The sequence below is a fragment of the Somniosus microcephalus genome, unplaced genomic scaffold (genome assembly GCF_052327205.1).
Source record: "Somniosus microcephalus isolate GS21.2 unplaced genomic scaffold, FLI_Smic_1.0 scaffold1103, whole genome shotgun sequence".
Taxonomy (NCBI): domain Eukaryota; kingdom Metazoa; phylum Chordata; class Chondrichthyes; order Squaliformes; family Somniosidae; genus Somniosus; species Somniosus microcephalus.
In genome coordinates, this window is record NW_028226290.1 from 18,894 (window position 1) to 46,403 (window position 27,510).

A 27,510-nucleotide genomic window follows, 5' to 3' on the forward strand; every position below is an offset into this window, starting at 1 on the left:
CGAGTGTGTGAGAGAGATTGCGAGTTAGTGTGTGTGTGTGTGAGAGAGATTGCGAGTTAGTGTGTGAGTGAGTCTGTGAGAGAGATTGCGAGTTAGTGTGTGTGCGAGTGTGTGAGAGAGATTGCGAGTTAGTGTGTGTGTGAGAGAGATTGCGAGTTAGTGTGTGTGTGAGTGAGTGTGAGAGATTGTGAGTTAGTGTGTGTGTGAGTGTGTGAGAGAGATTACAAGTTAGTGTGTGTGTGAGTGTGTGAGAGAGATTGCGAGTTAGTGTGTGTGTGAGAGAGATTGCGAGTTAGTGTGTGTGTGAGTGAGTGTGAGAGATTGTGAGTTAGTGTGTGTGTGTGTGAGAGAGATTGCGAGTTAGTGTGTGTGAGAGATTGCGAGTTAGTGTGTGTGAGTGTGTGTGAGAGATTGAGAGTTAGTGTGTGTGTGAGTGAGTGTGAGAGATTGCGGGTTAGTGTGTGTGAGTGTGTGTGAGAGATTGCGAGTTAGTGTGTGTGAGTGTATGTGAGAGATTGCGAGTTAGTGTGTGTGTGAGTGTGTGAGAGATTGCGAGTTAGTGTGTGTGAGTGTGTGTGAGAGATTGCGAGTTGGTGTGTGTGTGAGTGTGTGAGAGATTGCGAGTTAGTGTGTGTGTGAGTGAGTGTGAGAGATTGCGAGTTAGTGTGTGTGAGTGTGTGTGAGAGATTGCGAGTTAGTGTGTGTGTGTGTGTGAGAGGTTGCGAGTTAGTGTGTGTGAGTGTGTGAGAGAAATTGTGAGTTAGTGTGTGTGTGAGTGTGTGAGAGAGATTGCGAGTTAGTGTGTGTGTGAGTGTGTGAGAGAGATTGCGAGTTAGTGTGTGTGAGTGTGTGAGAGAGATTGTGAGTTAGTGTGTGTGAGAGTGTGTGAGAGAGATTGCGAGTTAGTGTGTGTGTGAGAGAGATTGCGAGTTAGTGTGTGTGTGAGTGTGAGATAGATTGCGAGTTAGTGTGTGTGTGAGTGTGTAAGAGAGATTGCGAGTTAGTGTGTGTGTGTGTGTGTGTGTGAGAGATTGCGAGTTAGTGTGTGTGTGAGTGTGTGAGAGAGATTGCGAGTTAGTGTGTGTGTGTGAGTGTGAGAGAGATTGCGAGTTAGTGTGTGTGTGAGTGAGTGAGAGAGATTGCGAGTTAGTGTGTGTGTGTGAGTCTGTGAGAGAGATTGCGAGTTAGTGTGTGTGCGAGTGTGTGAGAGAGATTGCGAGTTAGTGTGTGTGTGAGTGTGAGAGAGAGATTGCGAGTTAATGTGTGTGTGAGTGTGCGAGAGAGATTGCGAGTTAGTGTGTCTGTGAGTGAGTGTGAGAGATTGCGAGTTAGTGTGTGTGTGTGTGTGAGAGAGATTGCGAGTTAGTGTGTGTGTGAGTGTGAGAGAGATTGCGAGTTAGTGTGTGTGTGTGTGTGTGAGATTGATTGCGAGTTAGTGTGTGTGTGAGTGTGTGAGAGAGATTGCGAGTTAGTGTGTGTGTGAGAGAGATTGCGAGTTAGTGTGTGTGTGAGTGTGTGAGAGAGATTGCGAGTTAGTGTGTGTGTGTGCGTGCGAGAGAGATTGCGAGTTAGTGTGTGTGTGAGTGAGTGAGAGAGATTGCGAGTTAGTGTGTGTGTGAGTCTGTGAGAGAGATTGCGAGTTAGTGTGTGTGCGAGTGTGTGAGAGAGATTGCGAGTTAGTGTGTGTGTGAGTGTGAGAGAGAGATTGCGAGTTAATGTGTGTGTGAGTGTGCGAGAGAGATTGCGAGTTAGTGTGTCTGTGAGTGAGTGTGAGAGATTGCGAGTTAGTGTGTGTGTGAGTGTGTGTGACAGATTGCGAGTTAGTGTGTGTGAGTGTGTGTGAGAGATTGCGAGTTAGTGTGTGTGTGAGTGAGTGTGAGAGATTGTGAGTTAGTGTGTGTGTGTGTGTGAGAGAGATTGCGAGTTAGTGTGTGTGTGAGTGAGTGTGAGAGATTGTGAGTTAGTGTGTGTGTGAGTATGTGAGAGAGATTGTGAGTTAGTGTGTGTGCGAGTGTGTGAGAGAGATTGCGAGTTAGTGTGTGTGAGTGTGTGTGAGAGATTGCGAGTTAGTGTGTGTGTGAGTGAGTGTGAGAGATTGTGAGTTAGCGTGTGTGAGTGTGTGCGAGAGATTGCGAGTTAGTGTGTGTGTGAGTGAGTGTGAGAGATTGTGAGTTAGTGTGTGTGTGAGTGTGTGAGAGAGATTACGAGTTAGTGTGTGTGTGAGTGTGTGAGAGAGATTGCGAGTTAGTGTGTGTGTGAGAGAGATTGCGAGTTAGTGTGTGTGTGAGTGAGTGTGAGAGATTGTGAGTTAGTGTGTGTGTGTGTGTGTGAGAGAGATTGCGAGTTAGTGTGTGAGTGTGTGTGTGAGAGAGATTGTGAGTTAGTGTGTGTGAGAGATTGTGAGTTAGTGTGTGTGTGAGTGTGTGAGAGAGATTGCGAGTTAGTGTGTGTGCGAGTGTGTGAGAGAGATTGCGAGTTAGTGTGTGTGCGAGTGTGTGAGAGAGATTGCGAGTTAGTGTGTGTGCGAGTGTGTGAGAGAGATTGCGAGTTAGTGTGTGTGCGAGTGTGTGAGAGAGATTGCGAGTTAGTGTGTGTGTGTGTGTGAGAGAGATTGCGAGTTAGTGTGTGTGTGAGTCTGTGAGAGCGATTGCGAGTTAGTGTGTGTGTGTGTGTGAGAGAGATTGCAAGTTAGTGTGTGTGTGAGTGAGTGAGAGAGATTGCGAGTTAGTGTGTGTACGAGTGTGTGAGAGAGATTGCGAGTTAGTGTGTGTGTGTGAGTCTGTGAGAGAGATTGCGAGTTAGTGTGTGTGCGAGTGTGTGAGAGAGATTGCGAGTTACTGTGTGGGTGAGTGTGAGAGAGAGATTGCGAGTTAATGTGTGTGTGAGTGTGCGAGAGAGATTGCGAGTTAGTGTGTCTGTGAGTGAGTGTGAGAGATTGCGAGTTAGTGTGTGTGTGTGTGTGAGAGAGATTGCGAGTTAGTGTGTGTGTGAGTGTGAGAGAGATTGCGAGTTAGTGTGTGTGTGTGTGTGTGAGATTGATTGCGAGTTAGTGTGTGTGTGAGTGTGTGAGAGAGATTGCGAGTTAGTGTGTGTGTGAGAGAGATTGCGAGTTAGTGTGTGTGTGAGTGTGTGAGAGAGATTGCGAGTTAGTGTGTGTGTGTGCGTGCGAGAGAGATTGCGAGTTAGTGTGTGTGTGAGTGAGTGAGAGAGATTGCGAGTTAGTGTGTGTGTGAGTCTGTGAGAGAGATTGCGAGTTAGTGTGTGTGCGAGTGTGTGAGAGAGATTGCGAGTTAGTGTGTGTGTGAGTGTGAGAGAGAGATTGCGAGTTAATGTGTGTGTGAGTGTGCGAGAGAGATTGCGAGTTAGTGTGTCTGTGAGTGAGTGTGAGAGATTGCGAGTTAGTGTGTGTGTGAGTGTGTGTGACAGATTGCGAGTTAGTGTGTGTGAGTGTGTGTGAGAGATTGCGAGTTAGTGTGTGTGTGAGTGAGTGTGAGAGATTGTGAGTTAGTGTGTGTGTGAGTGTGTGAGAGAGATTGCGAGTTAGTTTGTGTGAGTGTGTGTGAGAGATTGCGAGTTAGTGTGTGTGTGAGTGAGTGTGAGAGATTGTGAGTTAGTGTGTGTGCGAGTGTGTGAGAGAGATTGCGAGTTAGTGTGTGTGAGTGTGTGTGAGAGATTGCGAGTTAGTGTGTGTGTGAGTGAGTGTGAGAGATTGCGAGTTAGTGTGTGTGAGTGTGTGTGAGAGATTGCGAGTTAGTGTGTGTGAGTGTGTGTGAGAGATTGCGAGTTAGTGTGTGTGTGAGTGAGTGTGAGAGATTGTGAGTTAGTGTGTGTGAGTGTGTGCGAGAGATTGCGAGTTAGTGTGTGTGTGAGTGAGTGTGAGAGATTGTGAGTTAGTGTGTGTGTGAGTGTGTGAGAGAGATTACGAGTTAGTGTGTGTGTGAGTGTGTGAGAGAGATTGCGAGTTAGTGTGTGTGTGAGAGAGATTGCGAGTTAGTGTGTGTGTGAGTGAGTGTGAGAGATTGTGAGTTAGTGTGTGTGTGTGTGTGTGAGAGAGATTGCGAGTTAGTGTGTGAGTGTGTGTGTGAGAGAGATTGTGAGTTAGTGTGTGTGAGAGATTGTGAGTTAGTGTGTGTGTGAGTGTGTGAGAGAGATTGCGAGTTAGTGTGTGTGCGAGTGTGTGAGAGAGATTGCGAGTTAGTGTGTGTGCGAGTGTGTGAGAGAGATTGCGAGTTAGTGTGTGTGCGAGTGTGTGAGAGAGATTGCGAGTTAGTGTGTGTGCGAGTGTGTGAGAGAGATTGCGAGTTAGTGTGTGTGTGTGTGTGAGAGAGATTGCGAGTTAGTGTGTGTGTGAGTCTGTGAGAGCGATTGCGAGTTAGTGTGTGTGTGTGTGTGAGAGAGATTGCGAGTTAGTGTGTGAGTGAGTCTGTGAGAGAGATTGCGAGTTAGTGTGTGTGCGAGTGTGTGAGAGAGATTGCGAGTTAGTGTGTGTGTGAGAGAGATTGCGAGTTAGTGTGTGTGTGAGTGAGTGTGAGAGATTGTGAGTTAGTGTGTGTGTGAGTGTGTGAGAGAGATTACAAGTTAGTGTGTGTGTGAGTGTGTGAGAGAGATTGCGAGTTAGTGTGTGTGTGAGAGAGATTGCGAGTTAGTGTGTGTGTGAGTGAGTGTGAGAGATTGTGAGTTAGTGTGTGTGTGTGTGAGAGAGATTGCGAGTTAGTGTGTGTGAGAGATTGCGAGTTAGTGTGTGTGAGTGTGTGTGAGAGATTGAGAGTTAGTGTGTGTGTGAGTGAGTGTGAGAGATTGCGGGTTAGTGTGTGTGAGTGTGTGTGAGAGATTGCGAGTTAGTGTGTGTGAGTGTATGTGAGAGATTGCGAGTTAGTGTGTGTGTGAGTGTGTGAGAGATTGCGAGTTAGTGTGTGTGAGAGATTGCGAGTTGGTGTGTGTGTGAGTGTGTGAGAGATTGCGAGTTAGTGTGTGTGTGAGTGAGTGTGAGAGATTGCGAGTTAGTGTGTGTGAGTGTGTGTGAGAGATTGCGAGTTAGTGTGTGTGTGTGTGTGAGAGGTTGCGAGTTAGTGTGTGTGAGTGTGTGAGAGAAATTGTGAGTTAGTGTGTGTGTGAGTGTGTGAGAGAGATTGCGAGTTAGTGTGTGTGTGAGTGTGTGAGAGAGATTGCGAGTTAGTGTGTGTGAGTGTGTGAGAGAGATTGTGAGTTAGTGTGTGTGAGAGTGTGTGAGAGAGATTGCGAGTTAGTGTGTGTGTGAGAGAGATTGCGAGTTAGTGTGTGTGTGAGTGTGAGATAGATTGCGAGTTAGTGTGTGTGTGAGTGTGTAAGAGAGATTGCGAGTTAGTGTGTGTGTGTGTGTGTGTGTGTGAGAGATTGCGAGTTAGTGTGTGTGTGAGTGTGTGAGAGAGATTGCGAGTTAGTGTGTGTGTGTGAGTGTGAGAGAGATTGCGAGTTAGTGTGTGTGTGAGTGAGTGAGAGAGATTGCGAGTTAGTGTGTGTGTGTGAGTCTGTGAGAGAGATTGCGAGTTAGTGTGTGTGCGAGTGTGTGAGAGAGATTGCGAGTTAGTGTGTGTGTGAGTGTGAGAGAGAGATTGCGAGTTAATGTGTGTGTGAGTGTGCGAGAGAGATTGCGAGTTAGTGTGTCTGTGAGTGAGTGTGAGAGATTGCGAGTTAGTGTGTGTGTGTGTGTGAGAGAGATTGCGAGTTAGTGTGTGTGTGAGTGTGAGAGAGATTGCGAGTTAGTGTGTGTGTGTGTGTGTGAGATTGATTGCGAGTTAGTGTGTGTGTGAGTGTGTGAGAGAGATTGCGAGTTAGTGCGTGTGTGTGTGAGAGAGATTGCGAGTTAGTGTGTGTGTGTGCGTGCGAGAGAGATTGCGAGTTAGTGTGTGTGTGAGTGAGTGAGAGAGATTGCGAGTTAGTGTGTGTGTGAGTCTGTGAGAGAGATTGCGAGTTAGTGTGTGTGCGAGTGTGTGAGAGAGATTGCGAGTTAGTGTGTGTGTGAGTGTGAGAGAGAGATTGCGAGTTAATGTGTGTGTGAGTGTGCGAGAGAGATTGCGAGTTAGTGTGTCTGTGAGTGAGTGTGAGAGATTGCGAGTTAGTGTGTGTGTGAGTGTGTGTGACAGATTGCGAGTTAGTGTGTGTGAGTGTGTGTGAGAGATTGCGAGTTAGTGTGTGTGTGAGTGAGTGTGAGAGATTGTGAGTTAGTGTGTGTGTGTGTGTGAGAGAGATTGCGAGTTAGTGTGTGTGTGAGTGAGTGTGAGAGATTGTGAGTTAGTGTGTGTGTGAGTATGTGAGAGAGATTGTGAGTTAGTGTGTGTGCGAGTGTGTGAGAGAGATTGCGAGTTAGTGTGTGTGAGTGTGTGTGAGAGATTGCGAGTTAGTGTGTGTGTGAGTGAGTGTGAGAGATTGTGAGTTAGCGTGTGTGAGTGTGTGCGAGAGATTGCGAGTTAGTGTGTGTGTGAGTGAGTGTGAGAGATTGTGAGTTAGTGTGTGTGTGAGTGTGTGAGAGAGATTACGAGTTAGTGTGTGTGTGAGTGTGTGAGAGAGATTGCGAGTTAGTGTGTGTGTGAGAGAGATTGCGAGTTAGTGTGTGTGTGAGTGAGTGTGAGAGATTGTGAGTTAGTGTGTGTGTGTGTGTGTGAGAGAGATTGCGAGTTAGTGTGTGAGTGTGTGTGTGAGAGAGATTGTGAGTTAGTGTGTGTGAGAGATTGTGAGTTAGTGTGTGTGTGAGTGTGTGAGAGAGATTGCGAGTTAGTGTGTGTGCGAGTGTGTGAGAGAGATTGCGAGTTAGTGTGTGTGCGAGTGTGTGAGAGAGATTGCGAGTTAGTGTGTGTGCGAGTGTGTGAGAGAGATTGCGAGTTAGTGTGTGTGCGAGTGTGTGAGAGAGATTGCGAGTTAGTGTGTGTGTGTGTGTGAGAGAGATTGCGAGTTAGTGTGTGTGTGAGTCTGTGAGAGCGATTGCGAGTTAGTGTGTGTGTGTGTGTGAGAGAGATTGCAAGTTAGTGTGTGTGTGAGTGAGTGAGAGAGATTGCGAGTTAGTGTGTGTACGAGTGTGTGAGAGAGATTGCGAGTTAGTGTGTGTGTGTGAGTCTGTGAGAGAGATTGCGAGTTAGTGTGTGTGCGAGTGTGTGAGAGAGATTGCGAGTTACTGTGTGGGTGAGTGTGAGAGAGAGATTGCGAGTTAATGTGTGTGTGAGTGTGCGAGAGAGATTGCGAGTTAGTGTGTCTGTGAGTGAGTGTGAGAGATTGCGAGTTAGTGTGTGTGTGTGTGTGAGAGAGATTGCGAGTTAGTGTGTGTGTGAGTGTGAGAGAGATTGCGAGTTAGTGTGTGTGTGTGTGTGTGAGATTGATTGCGAGTTAGTGTGTGTGTGAGTGTGTGAGAGAGATTGCGAGTTAGTGTGTGTGTGAGAGAGATTGCGAGTTAGTGTGTGTGTGAGTGTGTGAGAGAGATTGCGAGTTAGTGTGTGTGTGTGCGTGCGAGAGAGATTGCGAGTTAGTGTGTGTGTGAGTGAGTGAGAGAGATTGCGAGTTAGTGTGTGTGTGAGTCTGTGAGAGAGATTGCGAGTTAGTGTGTGTGCGAGTGTGTGAGAGAGATTGCGAGTTAGTGTGTGTGTGAGTGTGAGAGAGAGATTGCGAGTTAATGTGTGTGTGAGTGTGCGAGAGAGATTGCGAGTTAGTGTGTCTGTGAGTGAGTGTGAGAGATTGCGAGTTAGTGTGTGTGTGAGTGTGTGTGACAGATTGCGAGTTAGTGTGTGTGAGTGTGTGTGAGAGATTGCGAGTTAGTGTGTGTGTGAGTGAGTGTGAGAGATTGTGAGTTAGTGTGTGTGTGAGTGTGTGAGAGAGATTGCGAGTTAGTTTGTGTGAGTGTGTGTGAGAGATTGCGAGTTAGTGTGTGTGTGAGTGAGTGTGAGAGATTGTGAGTTAGTGTGTGTGCGAGTGTGTGAGAGAGATTGCGAGTTAGTGTGTGTGAGTGTGTGTGAGAGATTGCGAGTTAGTGTGTGTGAGTGTGTGTGAGAGATTGCGAGTTAGTGTGTGTGTGAGTGAGTGTGAGAGATTGCGAGTTAGTGTGTGTGAGTGTGTGTGAGAGATTGCGAGTTAGTGTGTGTGAGTGTGTGTGAGAGATTGCGAGTTAGTGTGTGTGTGAGTGAGTGTGAGAGATTGTGAGTTAGTGTGTGTGAGTGTGTGCGAGAGATTGCGAGTTAGTGTGTGTGTGAGTGAGTGTGAGAGATTGTGAGTTAGTGTGTGTGTGAGTGTGTGAGAGAGATTACGAGTTAGTGTGTGTGTGAGTGTGTGAGAGAGATTGCGAGTTAGTGTGTGTGTGAGAGAGATTGCGAGTTAGTGTGTGTGTGAGTGAGTGTGAGAGATTGTGAGTTAGTGTGTGTGTGTGTGTGTGAGAGAGATTGCGAGTTAGTGTGTGAGTGTGTGTGTGAGAGAGATTGTGAGTTAGTGTGTGTGAGAGATTGTGAGTTAGTGTGTGTGTGAGTGTGTGAGAGAGATTGCGAGTTAGTGTGTGTGCGAGTGTGTGAGAGAGATTGCGAGTTAGTGTGTGTGCGAGTGTGTGAGAGAGATTGCGAGTTAGTGTGTGTGCGAGTGTGTGAGAGAGATTGCGAGTTAGTGTGTGTGCGAGTGTGTGAGAGAGATTGCGAGTTAGTGTGTGTGTGTGTGTGAGAGAGATTGCGAGTTAGTGTGTGTGTGAGTCTGTGAGAGCGATTGCGAGTTAGTGTGTGTGTGTGTGTGAGAGAGATTGCGAGTTAGTGTGTGAGTGAGTCTGTGAGAGAGATTGCGAGTTAGTGTGTGTGCGAGTGTGTGAGAGAGATTGCGAGTTAGTGTGTGTGTGAGAGAGATTGCGAGTTAGTGTGTGTGTGAGTGAGTGTGAGAGATTGTGAGTTAGTGTGTGTGTGAGTGTGTGAGAGAGATTACAAGTTAGTGTGTGTGTGAGTGTGTGAGAGAGATTGCGAGTTAGTGTGTGTGTGAGAGAGATTGCGAGTTAGTGTGTGTGTGAGTGAGTGTGAGAGATTGTGAGTTAGTGTGTGTGTGTGTGAGAGAGATTGCGAGTTAGTGTGTGTGAGAGATTGCGAGTTAGTGTGTGTGAGTGTGTGTGAGAGATTGAGAGTTAGTGTGTGTGTGAGTGAGTGTGAGAGATTGCGGGTTAGTGTGTGTGAGTGTGTGTGAGAGATTGCGAGTTAGTGTGTGTGAGTGTATGTGAGAGATTGCGAGTTAGTGTGTGTGTGAGTGTGTGAGAGATTGCGAGTTAGTGTGTGTGAGTGTGTGTGAGAGATTGCGAGTTGGTGTGTGTGTGAGTGTGTGAGAGATTGCGAGTTAGTGTGTGTGTGAGTGAGTGTGAGAGATTGCGAGTTAGTGTGTGTGAGTGTGTGTGAGAGATTGCGAGTTAGTGTGTGTGTGTGTGTGAGAGGTTGCGAGTTAGTGTGTGTGAGTGTGTGAGAGAAATTGTGAGTTAGTGTGTGTGTGAGTGTGTGAGAGAGATTGCGAGTTAGTGTGTGTGTGAGTGTGTGAGAGAGATTGCGAGTTAGTGTGTGTGAGTGTGTGAGAGAGATTGTGAGTTAGTGTGTGTGAGAGTGTGTGAGAGAGATTGCGAGTTAGTGTGTGTGTGAGAGAGATTGCGAGTTAGTGTGTGTGTGAGTGTGAGATAGATTGCGAGTTAGTGTGTGTGTGAGTGTGTAAGAGAGATTGCGAGTTAGTGTGTGTGTGTGTGTGTGTGTGTGAGAGATTGCGAGTTAGTGTGTGTGTGAGTGTGTGAGAGAGATTGCGAGTTAGTGTGTGTGTGTGAGTGTGAGAGAGATTGCGAGTTAGTGTGTGTGTGAGTGAGTGAGAGAGATTGCGAGTTAGTGTGTGTGTGTGAGTCTGTGAGAGAGATTGCGAGTTAGTGTGTGTGCGAGTGTGTGAGAGAGATTGCGAGTTAGTGTGTGTGTGAGTGTGAGAGAGAGATTGCGAGTTAATGTGTGTGTGAGTGTGCGAGAGAGATTGCGAGTTAGTGTGTCTGTGAGTGAGTGTGAGAGATTGCGAGTTAGTGTGTGTGTGTGTGTGAGAGAGATTGCGAGTTAGTGTGTGTGTGAGTGTGAGAGAGATTGCGAGTTAGTGTGTGTGTGTGTGTGTGAGATTGATTGCGAGTTAGTGTGTGTGTGAGTGTGTGAGAGAGATTGCGAGTTAGTGTGTGTGTGAGAGAGATTGCGAGTTAGTGTGTGTGTGAGTGTGTGAGAGAGATTGCGAGTTAGTGTGTGTGTGTGCGTGCGAGAGAGATTGCGAGTTAGTGTGTGTGTGAGTGAGTGAGAGAGATTGCGAGTTAGTGTGTGTGTGAGTCTGTGAGAGAGATTGCGAGTTAGTGTGTGTGCGAGTGTGTGAGAGAGATTGCGAGTTAGTGTGTGTGTGAGTGTGAGAGAGAGATTGCGAGTTAATGTGTGTGTGAGTGTGCGAGAGAGATTGCGAGTTAGTGTGTCTGTGAGTGAGTGTGAGAGATTGCGAGTTAGTGTGTGTGTGAGTGTGTGTGACAGATTGCGAGTTAGTGTGTGTGAGTGTGTGTGAGAGATTGCGAGTTAGTGTGTGTGTGAGTGAGTGTGAGAGATTGTGAGTTAGTGTGTGTGTGAGTGTGTGAGAGAGATTGCGAGTTAGTGTGTGTGTGAGTGAGTGTGAGAGATTGTGAGTTAGTGTGTGTGTGAGTGTGTGAGAGAGATTGTGAGTTAGTGTGTGTGCGAGTGTGTGAGAGAGATTGCGAGTTAGTGTGTGTGAGTGTGTGTGAGAGATTGCGAGTTAGTGTGTGTGAGTGTGTGTGAGAGATTGCGAGTTAGTGTGTGTGTGAGTGAGTGTGAGAGATTGTGAGTTAGCGTGTGTGAGTGTGTGCGAGAGATTGCGAGTTAGTGTGTGTGTGAGTGAGTGTGAGAGATTGTGAGTTAGTGTGTGTGTGAGTGTGTGAGAGAGATTACGAGTTAGTGTGTGTGTGAGTGTGTGAGAGAGATTGCGAGTTAGTGTGTGTGTGAGAGAGATTGCGAGTTAGTGTGTGTGTGAGTGAGTGTGAGAGATTGTGAGTTAGTGTGTGTGTGTGTGTGTGAGAGAGATTGCGAGTTAGTGTGTGAGTGTGTGTGTGAGAGAGATTGTGAGTTAGTGTGTGTGAGAGATTGTGAGTTAGTGTGTGTGTGAGTGTGTGAGAGAGATTGCGAGTTAGTGTGTGTGCGAGTGTGTGAGAGAGATTGCGAGTTAGTGTGTGTGCGAGTGTGTGAGAGAGATTGCGAGTTAGTGTGTGTGCGAGTGTGTGAGAGAGATTGCGAGTTAGTGTGTGTGCGAGTGTGTGAGAGAGATTGCGAGTTAGTGTGTGTGTGTGTGTGAGAGAGATTGCGAGTTAGTGTGTGTGTGAGTCTGTGAGAGCGATTGCGAGTTAGTGTGTGTGTGTGTGTGAGAGAGATTGCAAGTTAGTGTGTGTGTGAGTGAGTGAGAGAGATTGCGAGTTAGTGTGTGTACGAGTGTGTGAGAGAGATTGCGAGTTAGTGTGTGTGTGTGTGAGAGAGATTGCGAGTTAGTGTGTGTGTGAGTCTGTGAGAGAGATTGCGAGTTAGTGTGTGTGCGAGTGTGTGAGAGAGATTGCGAGTTAGTGTGTGTGTGAGAGAGATTGCGAGTTAGTGTGTGTGTGAGTGAGTGTGAGAGATTGTGAGTTAGTGTGTGTGTGTGTGAGAGAGATTGCGAGTTAGTGTGTGTGAGAGATTGCGAGTTAGTGTGTGTGAGTGTGTGTGAGAGATTGAGAGTTAGTGTGTGTGTGAGTGAGTGTGAGAGATTGCGGGTTAGTGTGTGTGAGTGTGTGTGAGAGATTGCGAGTTAGTGTGTGTGAGTGTGTGTGAGAGATTGCGAGTTAGTGTGTGTGTGAGTGTGTGAGAGATTGCGAGTTAGTGTGTGTGAGTGTGTGTGAGAGATTGCGAGTTGGTGTGTGTGTGAGTGTGTGAGAGATTGCGAGTTAGTGTGTGTGTGAGTGAGTGTGAGAGATTGCGAGTTAGTGTGTGTGAGTGTGTGTGAGAGATTGCGAGTTAGTGTGTGTGTGTGTGTGAGAGATTGCGAGTTAGTGTGTGTGAGTGTGTGAGAGAAATTGTGAGTTAGTGTGTGTGTGAGTGTGTGAGAGAGATTGCGAGTTAGTGTGTGTGTGAGTGTGTGAGAGAGATTGCGAGTTAGTGTGTGTGAGTGTGTGAGAGAGATTGTGAGTTAGTGTGTGTGAGAGTGTGTGAGAGAGATTGCGAGTTAGTGTGTGTGTGAGTGTGTGAGAGAGATTGCGAGTTAGTGTGTGTGTGAGTGTGTGAGAGAGATTGCGAGTTAGTGTCTGTGTGAGTGTGTGAGAGAGATTGCGAGTTAGTGTGTGCGTGATTGTGTGAGAGAGATTGCGAGTTAGTGCGTGTGTGAGTGTGTGAGAGAGATTGCGAGTTAGTGTGTGTGTGAGTGTGTGAGAGAGATTGCGAGTTAGTGTGTGTGTGAGTGTGTGAGAGAGATTGCGAGTTAGTGTGTGTGTGTGAGAGAGATTGCGAGTTAGTGTGTGTGTGAGTGTGAGAGAGATTGCGAGTTAGTGTGTGTGTGTGTGTGTGAGATTGATTGCGAGTTAGTGTGTGTGTGAGTGTGTGAGAGAGATTGCGAGTTAGTGTGTGTGTGAGAGAGATTGCGAGTTAGTGTGTGTGTGAGTGTGAGATAGATTGCGAGTTAGTGTGTGTGTGAGTGTGTAAGAGAGATTGCGAGTTAGTGTGTGTGTGTGTGTGTGTGTGAGAGATTGCGAGTTAGTGTGTGTGTGAGTGTGTGAGAGAGATTGCGAGTTAGTGTGTGTGTGTGAGTGTGAGAGAGATTGCGAGTTAGTGTGTGTGTGAGTGAGTGAGAGAGATTGCGAGTTAGTGTGTGTGTGAGTCTGTGAGAGAGATTGCGAGTTAGTGTGTGTGCGAGTGTGTGAGAGAGATTGCGAGTTAGTGTGTGTGTGAGTGTGAGAGAGAGATTGCGAGTTAATGTGTGTGTGAGTGTGCGAGAGAGATTGCGAGTTAGTGTGTCTGTGAGTGAGTGTGAGAGATTGCGAGTTAGTGTGTGTGTGAGTGTGTGTGACAGATTGCGAGTTAGTGTGTGTGAGTGTGTGTGAGAGATTGCGAGTTAGTGTGTGTGTGAGTGAGTGTGAGAGATTGTGAGTTAGTGTGTGTGTGAGTGTGTGAGAGAGATTGCGAGTTAGTTTGTGCGAGTGTGTGTGAGAGATTGCGAGTTAGTGTGTGTGTGAGTGAGTGTGAGAGATTGTGAGTTAGTGTGTGTGCGAGTGTGTGAGAGAGATTGCGAGTTAGTGTGTGTGAGTGTGTGTGAGAGATTGCGAGTTAGTGTGTGTGTGAGTGTGTGTGAGAGATTGCGAGTTAGTGTGTGTGTGAGTGAGTGTGAGAGATTGTGAGTTAGTGCGTGTGAGTGTGTGTGAGAGATTGCGAGTTAGTGTGTGTGTGAGTGAGTGTGAGAGATTGTGAGTTAGTGTGTGTGTGAGTGTGTGAGAGAGATTACGAGTTAGTGTGTGTGTGTGTGTGAGAGAGATTGCGAGTTAGTGTGTGTGTGAGAGAGATTGCGAGTTAGTGTGTGTGTGAGTGAGTGTGAGAGATTGTGAGTGAGTGTGTGTGTGTGTGTGTGAGAGAGATTGCGAGTTAGTGTGTGAGTGTGTGTGTGAGAGAGATTGTGAGTTAGTGTGTGTGAGAGATTGTGAGTTGGTGTGTGTGTGAGTGTGTGAGAGAGATTGCGAGTTAGTGTGTGTGCGAGTGTGTGAGAGAGATTGCGAGTTAGTGTGTGTGTGAGTGTGTGAGAGAGATTGCGAGTTAGTATGTGTGTGTGTGTGAGAGAGATTGCGAGTAAGTGTGTGTGTGAGTGTGTGAGAGATTGCGAGTTAGTGTGTGTGTGTGTGTGTGAGAGATTGCGAGTTAGTGTGTGTGCGAGTGTGTGAGAGAGATTGCGAGTTAGTGTGTGTGTGAGTGTGAGAGAGATTGCGAGTTAGTGTGTGTGTGAGTGTGTGAGAGAGATTGCGAGTTAGTGTGTGTGTGAGTGTGTGAGAGAGATTGCGAGTTAGTGTGTGTGCGAGTGTGTGTGAGAGATTGCGAGTTAGTGTGCGTGTGTGTGTGTGAGAGATTGCGAGTTAGTGTGTGTGCGAGTGTGTGAGAGAGATTGCGAGTTAGTGTGTGTGCGAGTGTGTGAGAGAGATTGCGAGTTAGTGTGTGTGCGAGTGTGTGAGAGAGATTGCGAGTTAGTGTGTGTGTGTGTGTGAGAGAGATTGCGAGTTAGTGTGTGTGTGAGTGTGTGAGAGAGATTGCGAGTTAGTGTGTGTGTGAGTGAGTGAGAGAGATTGTGAGTTAGTGTGTGAGTGTGTGTGTGAGAGAGATTGTGAGTTAGTGTGTGTGAGAGATTGTGAGTTAGTGTGTGCGTGAGTGTGTGAGAGAGATTGCGAGTTAGTGTGTGTGCGAGTGTGTGAGAGAGATTGCGAGTTAGTGTGTGTGTGAGTGTGTGAGAGATTGCGAGTTAGTGTGTGTGTGAGTGTGTGAGAGAGATAGCGAGTTAGTGTGTGTGTGAGTGTGTGAGAGAGATTGTGAGTTAGTGTGTGAGTGTGTGTGAGAGAGATTGCGAGTTAGTGTGTGTGCGAGTGTGTGAGAGAGATTGCGAGTTAGTGTGTGTGCGAGTGTGTGAGAGAGATTGTGAGTTAGTGTGTGTGCGAGTGTGTGAGAGAGATTGCGAGTTAGTGTGTGTGTGAGTGTGTGAGAGAGATTGCGAGTTAGTGTGTGTGTGTGTGTGTGAGAGATTGCGAGTTAGTGTGTGTGCGAGTGTGTGAGAGAGATTGCGAGTTAGTGTGTGTGCGAGTGTGTGAGAGAGATTGCGAGTTAGTGTGTGTGCGAGTGTGTGAGAGAGATTGCGAGTTAGTGTGTGTGTGTGTGTGAGAGAGATTGCGAGTTAGTGTGTGTGTGAGTCTGTGAGAGCGATTGCGAGTTAGTGTGTGTGTGTGTGTGTGAGAGAGATTGCAAGTTAGTGTGTGTGTGAGTGAGTGAGAGAGATTGCGAGTTAGTGTGTGTACGAGTGTGTGAGAGAGATTGCGAGTTAGTGTGTGTGTGTGTGAGAGAGATTGCGAGTTAGTGTGTGTGTGAGTCTGTGAGAGAGATTGCAAGTTAGTGTGTGTGCGAGTGTGTGAGAGATTGTGAGTTAGTGTGTGTGTGAGTGAGTGTGAGAGATTGTGAGTTAGTGTGTGTGTGAGTGTGTGAGAGAGATTACGAGTTAGTGTGTGTGTGAGTGTGTGAGAGAGATTGCGAGTTAGTGTGTGTGTGAGAGAGATTGCGAGTTAGTGTGTGTGTGAGTGAGTGTGAGAGATTGTGAGTTAGTGTGTGTGGGTGTGAGAGAGATTGCGAGTTAGTGTGTGTGAGAGATTGCGAGTTAGTGTGTGTGAGTGTGTGTGAGAGATTGAGAGTTAGTGTGTGTGTGAGTGAGTGTGAGAGATTGCGGGTTAGTGTGTGTGAGTGTGTGTGAGAGATTGCGAGTTAGTGTGTGTGAGTGTGTGTGAGAGATTGCGAGTTAGTGTGTGTGTGAGTGTGTGAGAGATTGCGAGTTAGTGTGTGTGAGTGTGTGTGAGAGATTGCGAGTTGGTGTGTGTGTGAGTGTGTGAGAGATTGCGAGTTAGTGTGTGTGTGAGTGAGTGTGAGAGATTGCGAGTTAGTGTGTGTGAGTGTGTGTGAGAGATTGCGAGTTAGTGTGTGTGTGTGTGTGAGAGATTGCGAGTTAGTGTGTGTGAGTGTGTGAGAGAAATTGTGAGTTAGTGTGTGTGTGAGTGTGTGAGAGAGATTGCGAGTTAGTGTGTGTGTGAGTGTGTGAGAGAGATTGCGAGTTAGTGTGTGTGAGTGTGTGAGAGAGATTGTGAGTAAGTGTGTGTGAGAGTGTGTGAGAGAGATTGCGAGTTAGTGTGTGTGTGAGTGTGTGAGAGAGATTGTGAGTTAGTGTGTGTGTGAGTGTGTGAGAGAGATTGCGAGTTAGTGTCTGTGTGAGTGTGTGAGAGAGATTGCGAGTTAGTGTGTGCGTGAGTGTGTGAGAGAGATTGCGAGTTAGTGTGTGTGTGTGTGTGAGAGAGATTGCGAGTTAGTGTGTGTGTGAGTGTGTGAGAGAGATTGCGAGTTAGTGTGTGTGTGAGTGTGTGAGAGAGATTGCGAGTTAGTGTGTGTGTGTGAGAGAGATTGCGAGTTAGTGTGTGTGTGAGTGTGAGAGAGATTGCGAGTTAGTGTGTGTGTGCGTGTGTGAGATTGATTGCGAGTTAGTGTGTGTGTGAGTGTGTGAGAGAGATTGCGAGTTAGTGTGTGTGTGAGAGAGATTGCGAGTTAGTGTGTGTGTGAGTGTGAGATAGATTGCGAGTTAGTGTGTGTGTGAGTGTGTAAGAGAGATTGTGAGTTAGTGTGTGTGTGTGTGTGTGTGTGAGAGATTGCGAGTTCATGTGTGTGTGAGTGTGTGAGAGAGATTGCGAGTTAGTGTGTGTGTGTGAGTGTGAGAGAGATTGCGAGTTAGTGTGTGTGTGAGTCTGTGAGAGAGATTGCGAGTTAGTGTGTGTGCGAGTGTGTGAGAGAGATTGCGAGTTAGTGTGTGTGTGAGTGTGAGAGAGAGATTGCGAGTTAATGTGTGTATGAGTGTGCGAGAGAGATTGCGAGTTAGTGTGTCTGTGAGTGAGTGTGAGAGATTGCGAGTTAGTGTGTGTGTGAGTGTGTGTGACAGATTGCGAGTTAGTGTGTGTGAGTGTGTGTGAGAGATTGCGAGTTAGTGTGTGTGTGAGTGAGTGTGAGAGATTGTGAGTTAGTGTGTGTGTGAGTGTGTGAGAGAGATTGCGAGTTAGTTTGTGTGAGTGTGTGTGAGAGATTGCGAGTTAGTGTGTGTGTGAGTGAGTGTGAGAGATTGTGAGTTAGTGTGTGTGCAAGTGTGTGAGAGAGATTGCGAGTTAGTGTCTGTGAGTGTGTGTGAGAGATTGCGAGTTAGTGTGTGTGAGTGTGTGTGAGAGATTGCGAGTTAGTGTGTGTGTGACTGAGTGTGAGAGATTGTGAGTTAGTGTGTGTGAGTGTGTGTGAGAGATTGCGAGTTAGTGTGTGTGTGAGTGAGTGTGAGAGATTGTGAGTTAGTGTGTGTGTGAGTGTGTGAGAGAGATTACGAGTTAGTGTTTGTGTGAGTGTGTGAGAGAGATTGCGAGTAAGTGTGTGTGTGAGAGAGATTGCGAGTTAGTGTGTGTGTGAGTGAGTGTGAGAGATTGTGAGTTAGTGTGTGTGTGTGTGTGTGAGAGAGATTGCGAGTTAGTGTGTGTGAGTGTGTGTGAGAGATTGCGAGTTAGTGTGTGTGAGTGTGTGTGAGAGATTGAGAGTTAGTGTGTGTGTGAGTGAGTGTGAGAGATTGCGAGTTAGTGTGTGTGAGTGTGTGTGAGAGATTGCGAGTTAGTGTGTGTGAGTGTGTGTGAGAGATTGCGAGTTAGTGTGTGTGTGAGTGTGTGAGAGATTGCGAGTTAGTGTGTGTGAGTGTGTGTGAGAGATTGCGAGTTGGTGTGTGTGTGAGTGTGTGAGAGATTGCGAGTTAGTGTGTGTGTGAGTGAGTGTGAGAGATTGCGAGTTAGTGTGTGTGAGTGTGTGTGAGAGATTGCGAGTTAGTGTGTGTGTGAGTGTGTGAGAGATTGCGAGTTAGTGTGTGTGAGTGTGTGAGAGAGATTGTGAGTTAGTGTGTGTGTGAGTGTGTGAGAGAGATTGCGAGTTAGTGTGTGTGTGAGTGTGTGAGAGAGATTGCGAGTTCGTGTGTGTGAGTGTGTGAGAGAGATTGTGAGTTAGTGTGTGTGAGAGTGTGTGAGAGAGATTGCGAGTTAGTGTGTGTGTGAGTGTGTGAGAGAGATTGCGAGTTAGTGTGTGTGAGTGTGAGAGAGAGATTGCGAGTTAGTGTGTGTGTGAGTGTGTGAGAGAGATTGCGAGTTAGTGTGTGTGTGAGTGTGTGAGAGAGATTGCGAGTTAGTGTGTGTGAGAGAGATTGCGAGTTCGTGTGTGTGTGAGTGTGTGAGAGAGATTGCGAGTTAGTGTGTGTGTGAGTGTGTGAGAGAGATTGTGAGTTAGTGTGTGTGAGTGTGTGAGAGAGATTGCGAGTTAGTGTCTGTGTGAGTGTGTGAGAGAGATTGCGAGTTAGTGTGTGTGTGTGTGTGAGTGAGAGATTGCGAGTTAGTGTGTGTGTGAGTGTGTGAGAGAGATTGCGAGTTAGTGTGTGTGTGAGTGTGTGAGAGAGATTGTGAGTTAGTGTGTGTGTGAGTGTGTGAGAGAGATTGCGAGTTAGTGTGTGTGTGAGTGTGTGAGCGAGATTGCGAGTTAGTGTGTGTGTGAGTGTGTGAGAGAGATTGCGAGTTAGTGTGTGTGCGTGAGTGTGAGAGAGATTGCGAGTTAATGTGTGTGTGAGTGTGTGAGAGAGATTGCGAGTTAGTGTGTGTGTGAGTGTGTGAGAGAGATTGCGAGTTAGTGTGTGTGTGAGTGTGTGAGAGAGATTGCGAGTTAGTGTGTGTGTGAGTGTGTGAGAGAGATTGCGAGTTAGTGTGTGTGTGTGAGAGAGATTGTGAGTTAGTGTGTGTGTGAGTGTGTGAGAGAGATTGCGAGTTAGTGTGTGTGTGAGTGTGTGAGAGAGATTGCGAGTTAGTGTGTGTGTGTGTGTGAGAGAAATTGCGAGTTAGTGTGTGTGTGAGTGTGTGAGAGAGATTGCGAGTTAGTGCGTGTGTGTGTGAGAGAGATTGCGAGTTAGTGTGTGTGTGAGTGTGTGAGAGAGATTGCGAGTTAGTGTGTGTGTGAGTGTGTGAGAGAGATTGCGAGTTAGTGTGTGTGTGTGAGAGAGATTGCGAGTTAGTGTGTGTGTGAGTGTGAGAGAGATTGCGAGTTAGTGTGTGTGTGTGTGTGTGAGAGAGAGATTGCGAGTTAGTGTGTGTGTGTGTGTGTGTGTGAGAGAGATTGCGAGTTAGTGTGTGTGAGTGTGTGAGGGAGATTGCGAGTTAGTGTGTGTGTGAGTGTGTGAGAGAGATTGCGAGTTAGTGTGTGTGTGAGTGTGTGAGAGAGATTGCGAGTTAGTGTGTGTGTGTGAGAAAGATTGCGAGTTAGTGTGTGTGTGAGTGTGAGAGAGATTGCGAGTTAGTGTGTGTGTGAGTGTGAGAGAGATTGCGAGTTAATGTGTGTGTGAGTGTGTGAGAGAGATTGCGAGTTAGTGTGTGTGCGAGTGTGTGAGAGAGATTGCGAGTTAGTGTGTGTGTGAGTGTGTGAGAGAGATTGCGAGTTAGTGTGTGCGTGAGTGTTTGAGAGAGATTGCGAGTTAGTGCGTGTGTGAGTGTGTGAGAGAGATTGCGAGTTAGTGTGTGTGTGAGTGTGTGAGAGAGATTGCGAGTTAGTGTGTGTGTGAGTGTGTGAGAGAGATTGCGAGTTAGTGTGTGTGTGTGAGAGAGATTGCGAGTTAGTGTGTGTGTGAGTGTGAGAGAGATTGCGAGTTAGTGTGTGTGTGTGTGTATGAGATTGATTGCGAGTTAGTGTGTGTGTGAGTGTGTGAGAGAGATTGCGAGTTAGTGTGTGTGTGTGAGAGAGATTGCGAGTTAGTGTGTGTGTGAGTGTGAGATAGATTGCGAGTTAGTGTGTGTGTGAGTGTGTGAGAGAGATTGCGAGTTAGTGTGTGTGAGTGTGTGAGAGAGATTGTGAGTTAGTGTGTGTGAGAGTGTGTGAGAGAGATTGCGAGTTAGTGTGTGTGTGAGTGTGTGAGAGAGATTGCGAGTTAGTGTGTGTGAGTGTGAGAGAGAGATTGCGAGTTCGTGAGTGTGTGAGAGAGATTGTGAGTTAGTGTGTGTGTGTGTGTGAGAGAGATTGCGAGTTAGTGTGTGTGAGAGAGATTGCGAGTTAGTGTGTGTGTGAGTGTGTGAGAGAGATTGCGAGTTAGTGTGTGTGTGAGTGTGTGAGAGAGATTGTGAGTTAGTGTGTGTGTGAGTGTGTGAGAGAGATTGCGAGTTAGTGTCTGTGTGAGTGTGTGAGAGAGATTGCGAGTTAGTGTGTGTGTGTGTGAGTGAGAGATTGCGAGTTAGTGTGTGTGTGAGTGTGTGAGAGAGATTGCGAGTTAGTGTGTGTGTGAGTGTGTGAGAGAGATTGTGAGTTAGTGTGTGTGTGAGTGTGTGAGAGAGATTGCGAGTTAGTGTGTGTGTGAGTGTGTGAGCGAGATTGCGAGTTAGTGTGTGTGTGAGTGTGTGAGAGAGATTGCGAGTTAGTGTGTGTGCGTGAGTGTGAGAGAGATTGTGAGTTAATGTGTGTGTGAGTGTGTGAGAGAAATTGCGAGTTAGTGTGCGTGTGTGTGTGTGAGAGAGATTGCGAGTTAGTGTGTGTGCGTGTGTGAGAGAGATTGCGAGTTAGTGTGTGTGTGAGTGTGTGAGAGAGATTGCGAGTTAGTGTGTGTGTGAGTGTGTGAGAGAGATTGCGAGTTAGTGTGTGTGTGAGTGTGTGAGAGAGATTGCGAGTTAGTGTGTGTGTGTGTGAGAGAGATTGCGAGTTAGTGTGTGTGTGTGAGAGAGATTGTGAGTTAGTGTGTGTGTGAGTGTGTGAGAGAGATTGCGAGTTAGTGTGTGTGTGAGTGTGTGAGAGAGATTGCGAGTTAGTGTGTGTGTGTGTGTGAGAGAAATTGCGACTTAGTGTGTGTGTGAGTGTGTGAGAGAGATTGCGAGTTAGTGCGTGTGTGTGTGTGAGAGAGATTGCGAGTTAGTGTGTGTGTGAGTGTGTGAGAGAGATTGCGAGTTAGTGTGTGTGTGAGTGTGAGAGAGATTGCGAGTTAGTGTGTGTGTGTGTGTGTGAGAGAGAGATTGCGAGTTAGTGTGTGTGTGTGTGTGTGAGAGAGATTGCGAGTTAGTGTGTGTGAGTGTGTGAGGGAGATTGCGAGTTAGTGTGTGTGTGAGTGTGTGAGAGAGATTGCGAGTTAGTGTGTGTGTGAGTGTGTGAGAGAGATTGCGAGTTAGTGTGTGTGTGTGAGAAAGATTGCGAGTTAGTGTGTGTGTGAGTGTGAGAGAGATTGCGAGTTAGTGTGTGTGTGAGTGTGAGAGAGATTGCGAGTTAATGTGTGTGTGAGTGTGTGAGAGAGATTGCGAGTTAGTGTGTGTGCGAGTGTGTGAGAGAGATTGCGAGTTAGTGTGTGTGTGAGTGTGTGAGAGAGATTGCGAGTTAGTGTGTGCGTGAGTGTGTGAGAGAGATTGCGAGTTAGTGCGTGTGTGAGTGTGTGAGAGAGATTGCGAGTTAGTGTGTGTGTGAGTGTGTGAGAGAGATTGCGAGTTAGTGTGTGTGTGAGTGTGTGAGAGAGATTGCGAGTTAGTGTGTATGTGTGAGAGAGATTGCGAGTTAGTGTGTGTGTGAGTGTGAGAGAGATTGCGAGTTAGTGTGTGTGTGTGTGTGTGAGATTGATTGCGAGTTAGTGTGTGTGTGAGTGTGTGAGAGAGATTGCGAGTTAGTGTGTGTGTGTGAGAGAGATTGCGAGTTAGTGTGTGTGTGAGTGTGAGATAGATTGCGAGTTAGTGTGTGTGTGAGTGTGTAAGAGAGATTGCGAGTTAGTGTGTGTGTGTGTGTGTGAGAGATTGCGAGTTAGTGTGGGTGTGAGTGTGTGAGAGAGATTGCGAGTTAGTGTGTGTGTGTGAGTGTGAGAGAGATTGCGAGTTAGTGTGTGTGTGTTTGAGAGAGAGATTGCGAGTTAGTGTGTGTGTGTGTGAGAGAGATTGCGAGTTAGTGTGTATGTGTGTGAGAGAGATTGTGAGTTAGTGTGTGTGTGAGTGTGTGAGAGAGATTGCGAGTTAGTGTGTGTGTGTGTGTGAGCGAGATTGCGAGTTAATGTGTGTGTGTGTGTGAGAGAGATTGTGAGTTAGTGTGTGTGTGAGTGTGAGAGAGAGATTGCGAGTTAGTGTGTGAGAGAGATTGCGAGTTAGTGTGTGTGTGAGGGTGTGAGAGAGATTGCGAGTTAGTGTGTGTGTGAGTGTGTGAGAGATTGCGAGTTAGTGTGTGTGTGAGTGTGTGAGAGAGATTGCGAGTTAGTGTGTGTGTGAGTGAGTGAGAGAGATTGCGAGTTAGTGAGTGTGTGAGTGTGTGAGAGAGATTGTGAGTTAGTGTGTGTGTGTGTGAGAGAGATTGTGAGTTAGTGTGTGTGTGAGTGTGTGTGAGAGATTGCGAGTTAGTGTGTGTGTGAGTGTGTGAGAGAGATTGTGAGTTAGTGTGTGTGTGTGTGTGAGAGAGATTGCGAGTTAGTGTGTGTGTGAGTGTGTGAGAGAGATTGCGAGTTAGTGTGTGTGTGAGTGTGTGAGAGAGATTGCGAGTTAGTGTGTGAGAGAGATTGCGAGTTAGTGTGTGTGCGAGTGTGTGAGAGAGATTGCGAGTTAGTGTGTGTGTGAGTGTGTGTGTGAGATTGCGAGTTATTGTGTGTGTGAGAGAGATTGCGAGTTAGTGTGTGTGTGAGTGTGAGAGAGATTGCGAGTTAGTGTGTGTGTGAGTGTGTGTGAGATTGCGAGTTAGGGTGTGTGTGAGTGTGTGAGAGAGATTGCGAGTTAGTGTGTGTGTGAGTGTGTGAGAGAGATTGCGAGTTAGTGTGTGTGCGAGTGTGTGAGAGAGATTGCGAGTTAGTGTGTGTGTGAGTGTGTGTGTGAGATTGCGAGTTAGTGTGTGTGTGAGTGTGTGTGAGAAATTGCGAGTTAGTGTGTGTGTGAATGTGTGTGTGAGAGATTGCGAGTTAGTGTGTGTGTGAGTGTGTGAGAGTTGCGAGTTAGTGTGTGTGTGAGTGTGTGAGAGAGATTGCGAGTTAGTGTGTGTGTGTGAGAGAGATTACGAGTTAATGTGTGTGTGAGTGTGAGAGAGATTGTGAGTTAGTGTGTGTGTGAGTGTGTGAGAGAGATTGCGAGTTAGTGTGTGTGTGAGTGTGTGAGCGAGATTGCGAGTTAGTGTGTGTGTGAGTGTGTGAGAGAGATTGCGAGTTAGTGTGTGTGCGTGAGTGTGAGAGAGATTGTGAGTTAATGTGTGTGTGAGTGTGTGAGAGAGATTGCGAGTTAGTGTGCGTGTGTGTGTGTGAGAGAGATTGCGAGTTAGTGTGTGTGCGTGTGTGAGAGAGATTGCGAGTTAGTGTGTGTGTGAGTGTGTGAGAGAGATTGCGAGTTAGTGTGTGTGTGAGTGTGTGAGAGAGATTGCGAGTTAGTGTGTGTGTGAGTGTGTGAGAGAGATTGCGAGTTAGTGTGTGTGTGAGTGTGTGAGAGAGATTGCGAGTTAGTGTGTGTGTGTGAGAGAGATTGTGAGTTAGTGTGTGTGTGAGTGTGTGAGAGAGATTGCGAGTTAGTGTGTGTGTGAGTGTGTGAGAGAGATTGCGAGTTTGTGTGTGTGTGTGTGTGAGAGAAATTGCGACTTAGTGTGTGTGTGAGTGTGTGAGAGAGATTGCGAGTTAGTGCGTGTGTGTGTGTGAGAGAGATTGCGAGTTAGTGTGTGTGTGAGTGTGTGAGAGAGATTGCGAGTTAGTGTGTGTGTGAGTGTGTGAGAGAGATTGCGAGTTAGTGTGTGTGTGTGAGAGAGATTGCGAGTTAGTGTGTGTGTGAGTGTGAGAGAGATTGCGAGTTAGTGTGTGTGTGTGTGTGTGAGAGAGAGATTGCGAGTTAGTGTGTGTGTGTGTGTGTGAGAGAGATTGCGAGTTAGTGTGTGTGAGTGTGTGAGGGAGATTGCGAGTTAGTGTGTGTGTGAGTGTGTGAGAGAGATTGCGAGTTAGTGTGTGTGTGAGTGTGTGAGAGAGATTGCGAGTTAGTGTGTGTGTGTGAGAAAGATTGCGAGTTAGTGTGTGTGTGAGTGTGAGAGAGATTGCGAGTTAGTGTGTGTGTGAGTGTGAGAGAGATTGCGAGTTAATGTGTGTGTGAGTGTGTGAGAGAGATTGCGAGTTAGTGTGTGTGCGAGTGTGTGAGAGAGATTGCGAGTTAGTGTGTGTGTGAGTGTGTGAGAGAGATTGCGAGTTAGTGTGTGCGTGAGTGTGTGAGAGAGATTGCGAGTTAGTGCGTGTGTGAGTGTGTGCGAGAGATTGCGAGTTAGTGTGTGTGTGAGTGTGTGAGAGAGATTGCGAGTTAGTGTGTGTGTGAGTGTGTGAGAGAGATTGCGAGTTAGTGTGTATGTGTGAGAGAGATTGCGAGTTAGTGTGTGTGTGAGTGTGAGAGAGATTGCGAGTTAGTGTGTGTGTGTGTGTGTGAGATTGATTGCGAGTTAGTGTGTGTGTGAGTGTGTGAGAGAGATTGCGAGTTAGTGTGTGTGTGTGAGAGAGATTGCGAGTTAGTGTGTGTGTGAGTGTGAGATAGATTGCGAGTTAGTGTGTGTGTGAGTGTGTAAGAGAGATTGCGAGTTAGTGTGTGTGTGTGTGTGAGAGATTGCGAGTTAGTGTGTGTGTGAGTGTGTGAGAGAGATTGCGAGTTAGTGTGTGTGTGTGAGTGTGAGAGAGATTGCGAGTTAGTGTGTGTGTGTGTGAGAGAGAGATTGCGAGTTAGTGTGTGTGTGTGTGAGAGAGATTGCGAGTTAGTGTGTATGTGTGTGAGAGAGATTGTGAGTTAGTGTGTGTGTGAGTGTGTGAGAGAGATTGCGAGTTAGTGTGTGTGTGTGTGTGAGAGAGATTGCGAGTTAGTGTGTGTGTGTGTGTGAGCGAGATTGCGAGTTAATGTGTGTGTGTGTGTGAGAGAGATTGTGAGTTAGTGTGTGTGTGAGTGTGAGAGAGAGATTGCGAGTTAGTGTGTGAGAGAGATTGCGAGTTAGTGTGTGTGTGAGGGTGTGAGAGAGATTGCGAGTTAGTGTGTGTGTGAGTGTGTGAGAGATTGCGAGTTAGTGTGTGTGTGAGTGTGTGAGAGAGATTGCGAGTTAGTGTGTGTGTGAGTGAGTGAGAGAGATTGCGAGTTAGTGAGTGTGTGAGTGTGTGAGAGAGATTGTGAGTTAGTGTGTGTGTGTGTGAGAGAGATTGTGAGTTAGTGTGTGTGTGAGTGTGTGTGAGAGATTGCGAGTTAGTGTGTGTGTGAGTGTGTGAGAGAGATTGCGAGTTAGTGTGTGTGTGAGTGTGTGAGAGAGATTGCGAGTTAGTGTGTGTGTGTGTGTGTGAGAGAGATTGCGAGTTAGTGTGTGTGTGAGTGTGTGAGAGAGATTGCGAGTTAGTGTGTGTGTGAGTGTGTGAGAGAGATTGCGAGTTAGTGTGTGAGAGAGATTGCGAGTTAGTGTGTGTGCGAGTGTGTGAGAGAGATTGCGAGTTAGTGTGTGTGTGAGTGTGTGTGTGAGATTGCGAGTTATTGTGTGTGTGAGAGAGATTGCGAGTTAGTGTGTGTGTGAGTGTGAGAGAGATTGCGAGTTAGTGTGTGTGTGAGTGTGTGTGAGATTGCGAGTTAGGGTGTGTGTGAGTGTGTGAGAGAGATTGCGAGTTAGTGTGTGTGTGAGTGTGTGAGAGAGATTGCGAGTTAGTGTGTGTGCGAGTGTGTGAGAGAGATTGCGAGTTAGTGTGTGTGTGAGTGTGTGTGTGAGATTGCGAGTTAGTGTGTGTGTGAGTGTGTGTGAGAAATTGCGAGTTAGTGTGTGTGTGAATGTGTGTGTGAGAGATTGCGAGTTAGTGTGCGTGTGAGTGTGTGAGAGAGTTGCGAGTTAGTGTGTGTGTGAGTGTGTGAGAGAGATTGCGAGTTAGTGTGTGTGTGTGAGAGAGATTACGAGTTAGTGTGTGTGTGAGTGTGAGAGAGATTGTGAGTTAGTGTGTCTGTGTGTGTGGGAGAGAGATTGCGGGTTAGTGTGTGTGTGTGTGTGTGTGAGAGAGATTGCGAGTTAGTGTGTGTGTGAGTGTGTGAGAGAGATTGCGAGTTAGTGTGTGTGTGTGTGTGTGTGTGAGAGAGATTGCGAGTTAATGTGTGTGTGTGTGTGAGAGAGATTGCGAGTTAGTGTGTGTGTGAGTGTGTGAGAGAGATTGCGAGTTAGTGTGTGTGTGAGAGAGATTGTGAGTTAGTGTGTGTGTGAGTGTGTGAGAGAGATTGCGAGTTAGTGTGTGTGTGAGTGTGTGAGAGAGATTGCGAGTTAGTGTGTGTGTGAGTGTGTAAGAGAGATTGCGAGTTAGTGTGTGTGTGTGTGTGAGAGAGATTGCGAGTTAGTGTGCGTGTGAGTGTGTGAGAGAGATTGCGAGTTAGTGTGTGTGTGAGTGTGTGAGAGAGATTGCGAGTTAGTGTGTGAGGGAGGTTGCGAGTTAGTGTGTGTGCGAGTGTGTGAGAGAGATTGCGAGTTAGTGTGTGTGTGAGTGTGTGTGTGAGATTGCGAGTTAGTGTGTGTGTGAGTGTGTGAGAGAGATTGCGAGTTAGTGTGTGTGTGAGAGAAATTGCGAGTTAGTGTGTGTGAGTGTGTGAGAGAGATTGCGAGTTAGTGTGTGTGTGATATTGCGAGTTAGTTTGTGTGAGAGTGTGTGTGAGATTGCGAGTTAGTGTGTGTGTGAGTGTGTGAGAGAGATTGCGAGTTAGTGTGTGTGTGAGTGTGTGAGAGAGATTGCGAGTTGGTGTGTGTGCGAGTGTGTGAGAGAGATTGCGAGTTAGTGTGTGTGTGAGTGTGTGTGTGAGATTGCGAGTTAGTGTGTGTGTGAGTGTGTGTGAGAGATTGCGAGTTAGTGTGTGTGTGAGTGTGTGTGTGAGAGATTGCGAGTTAGTGTGTGTGTGAGTGTGTGAGAGAGATTGCGAGTTAGTGTGTGTGTGTGTGTGAGAGATTGCGAGTTAGTGTGTGTGTGAGAGAGTGAGTTAGTGTGTGTGTGTCAGACAGTGACACCCCACCACCCCGCGGTCAAACACACTCGGACACTGCCTGACTGGGACCAGACAGTGCGCGTCACTAGAGGAATCCTCTCCCGCATCAGGAGGATCAGTGCGTTGGAGAGGGACGAGGCAGACAGGCGGAAGATGGAAAGCAAACTCACCAGTCATCCGGGTCTCCGTCTCGGAATCCTTTTGCGAATGGATTGCTGGCGATTTTCAATTGAGTGATCTGTAACAAATCCAGAAACTCTCGGTGATTCAGTCCCCACTTTATACCCAGTGTCAGCATCGAGCGCTCCCAGAGCAGGTACAGCATGGGTTAGATACAGTGTAGAGCTCCCTCTACATTACCCTGACAGTGTGTCCCCACTTTATACCCAGTGTCAGCATCGAGCGCTCCCAGGGCAGGTACAGCACGGGTTAGATACAGTGTAGAGCTCCCTCTACATTACCCTGACAGTGTGTCCCCACTTTATACTCAGTGTCAGCATCGAGCACTCCCAGGGCAGGTACAGCACGGGTTAGATACAGTGTAGAGCTCCCTCTACATTACCCTGACAGTGTGTCCCCACTTTATACCCAGTGTCAGCATCGAGCGCTCCCAGGGCAGGTACAGCACGGGTTAGATACAGTGTAGAGCTCCCTCTACATTACCCTGACAGTGTGTCCTCACTTTATACCCAGTGTCAGCATCGAGCGCTCCCAGGGCAGGTACAGCATGGGTTAGATAC

At 47.1% G+C, this 27,510-nt stretch overlaps 1 protein-coding gene across 1 annotated transcript in view; it reads right to left on the bottom strand.

Annotated features, from left to right (window-relative positions):
- LOC147080818 (T-box transcription factor TBX1-like) overlaps positions 1-27,240 on the bottom strand; it is a 43,272-nt gene extending 16,032 nt beyond the window's left edge. Inside the window, exon 1 of the mRNA XM_085981068.1 lies at positions 26,941-27,240. Coding sequence (XP_085837194.1) covers positions 26,941-27,095 — 155 coding nt within the window. The 5' untranslated portion in view covers positions 27,096-27,240. The remainder of the gene's footprint in view (positions 1-26,940) is intronic.
- Between the last annotated feature and the right edge of the window lie 270 nt (positions 27,241-27,510).